This window comes from Lactuca saligna, chromosome 6, assembly GCF_052625555.1.
Source record: "Lactuca saligna cultivar CGN05327 chromosome 6, ASM5262555v1, whole genome shotgun sequence".
In the NCBI taxonomy this organism is placed as follows: domain Eukaryota; kingdom Viridiplantae; phylum Streptophyta; class Magnoliopsida; order Asterales; family Asteraceae; genus Lactuca; species Lactuca saligna.
Genome location: NC_136422.1, coordinates 2,883,941 through 2,886,036, shown reverse-complemented (window position 1 = coordinate 2,886,036; position 2,096 = coordinate 2,883,941). Strand labels below are relative to the sequence as shown.

At 36.9% G+C, this 2,096-nt stretch overlaps 1 protein-coding gene across 1 annotated transcript; it reads right to left on the bottom strand.

Annotated features, from left to right (window-relative positions):
* Positions 1-743: 743 nt before the first annotated feature.
* On the bottom strand, positions 744-1,871 carry LOC144999809 (Bifunctional inhibitor/lipid-transfer protein/seed storage 2S albumin superfamily protein). Its single transcript, XM_078958972.1, has one exon. The coding sequence runs from the start codon at positions 1,731-1,733 to the stop codon at positions 933-935; it is 801 nt and encodes a 266-aa protein (XP_078815098.1). The 5' UTR covers positions 1,734-1,871; the 3' UTR covers positions 744-932.
* Between the last annotated feature and the right edge of the window lie 225 nt (positions 1,872-2,096).

The following is a 2,096-nucleotide window of genomic DNA, read 5'->3' as shown; positions in this document are numbered from 1 at the left end:
TCAATATGAAAAACGTTAAAAAAAATAATAAATTTATATTTTGTTTTTGTTTTTGGATAAAATTTAAAGTTTAAAATAATGGTTTAAAAAGCAATCTTAAAGATTAGTAATCCGAAACTTTACTCCGGCTTAATAAACTTGCCCGTGAGATTTTGAGATTTTCTTAATCATTTTTTGTTCTATTTTCCTTTATGCATCGATTGTATCATTTTATGATTCGTCGTGCAGAGCAATTTCGTTTTAGGGCTAAATCTTACTAGTCATAATTAATGGTTAATAATATTTAATTTAGTTGTTTGTTCCAAAAAAAAATTGCGTTCAAAAAAACATTATTAGATTTTAGATAAAAATTTGAATGTTGCTAAAGATAATGAGAATATCATGTATGTAATTACTAATATCTATAATACATCCAAATTACTAAGGTTTATTTAACAGATTGTCGTATCATTAGTTCATATTTCTTATAATTTTATAATATTTCCATAATGCATTGAAATTTTATAAAATTCAGTAGAAAATGTTTTTGTAAAGAATTCGTTTATTTTGTAATATTTTTATCTTAAAAAATTTAAATTTTTCAGTGGTTAAATAACCATGAACTCATTATCTATAACCATTGAACTCAATCTCTATTCCATATCTATCTATCTAAAGTGAAGGTAAGTTAGTCGAAATGGTATGGTTGACCAAGAGTTAATTCTACAAACAAAACTTAAGCTTTTACCTTCTTTGGCACATAATAAGACAAGCTAGATTCATAGTACACTACTGGCCATTTAAAATTACATAATTACGCGAAAGTACTACGAGTAACAATTTACATGATAAATCATCATCATCACCAATGAGATTTAGTACTGAGCCAGCTAGTAGGGCAAGAATGCCCTACATTACAGCCCTTATTAGTTTTTTTTTTTTTTTTTTTTTTTTTAGAGAAGAGGAGGACACACAAACCCAGGTGGAGGCGTCATCCCACAAGTTACCAAGGCTTGAAGAGCAAGAGGAATAAATATATTCAAGTTAAGAAGCTTAAGCCTTATGGTAGTGCAAAGACACACAGCTGCTTCTAACTCAAGCAAACCTTTAAGCACAGGGCAACACACGTTTTCCACTGGATTTCCTAATCCAATATGCACCAATCCTCCAAGAACATCCACACATGCCCCTAGCTTCAGGGCGTTTATCGGACATGTTGGCATAACGCCGCCCCCTCCGCCACCTCCTCCTTTTCCTCCACCTCCACCGCTTCCTCCGCCACCTTTTCCACCACTTCCACCACCCGTACCACCACCTGGAGGCGTGTACGGAGGGTACGAAGAAGAAGGTGGTGGGACTATCACTGGAGGAGTGATCACAGGTGGTGCTATGACCGGAGGGCTTATTATAGGTGGTGGTAAGATAGGCGGAGGTATTATAACTGGAGGAGGCATCACAATAGGAGGAAGAACAATAGGTGGTCTAGTAATCGGTGGAGGACGTACGATAGGTGGTCTAGTAATTGGTGGTGGAACCTTTGGCGGCTGTGTCTTCGGTGGTTTAGTTTTAGGCGGTGACACCTTAGGCCCTCCACCATGATGCGGTGGCTTGGCGGAGGGAGGGTATGGCCTTGGAGTTTTTGGTGGGCTAGGTTGATGAGGCGGGCTACAATTACAACTCAAGACTAAAGGTAACGACGAACTGGACAAGAATATCAAGAAGATGTAGAATATGGCGGAGATCTTAGAACCCATGATTAGTGTTTTGGAAGAAGGGTTGTATGTTTTAGGGTTCTATGGTATTACTCAAGATAGCTTTATAGATGTATTCGTAAATGCCAACCCGTGAAGGTAGAAGTGATGATGCAGAACATCACTTAGTAGAATTAGAACATGTCATCATCCTACAACTATAAAAATCAGGAATCGGAAGTGGAGGTTTTGGATTTTTGTTGGTGATTTTGCGAACTTCAAAACATGTCCGTGAAATTGTTTTCATCCGTGAGGATGTGGTGACAATCCATTGATTTCAGAAGCAGTCTAGTCGTGCACAGCTTTCCATGCAGCATTGGTTTTGTATATAAGTAGAATCCTTATCATTTAGCCTATCTTTCTGAA

Bases quoted from the DNA above. Each gene is read 5' to 3' on its own strand.
- LOC144999809 (XM_078958972.1), bottom strand. From the start codon at position 1,733: ATGGGTTCTAAGATCTCCGCCATATTCTACATCTTCTTGATATTCTTG.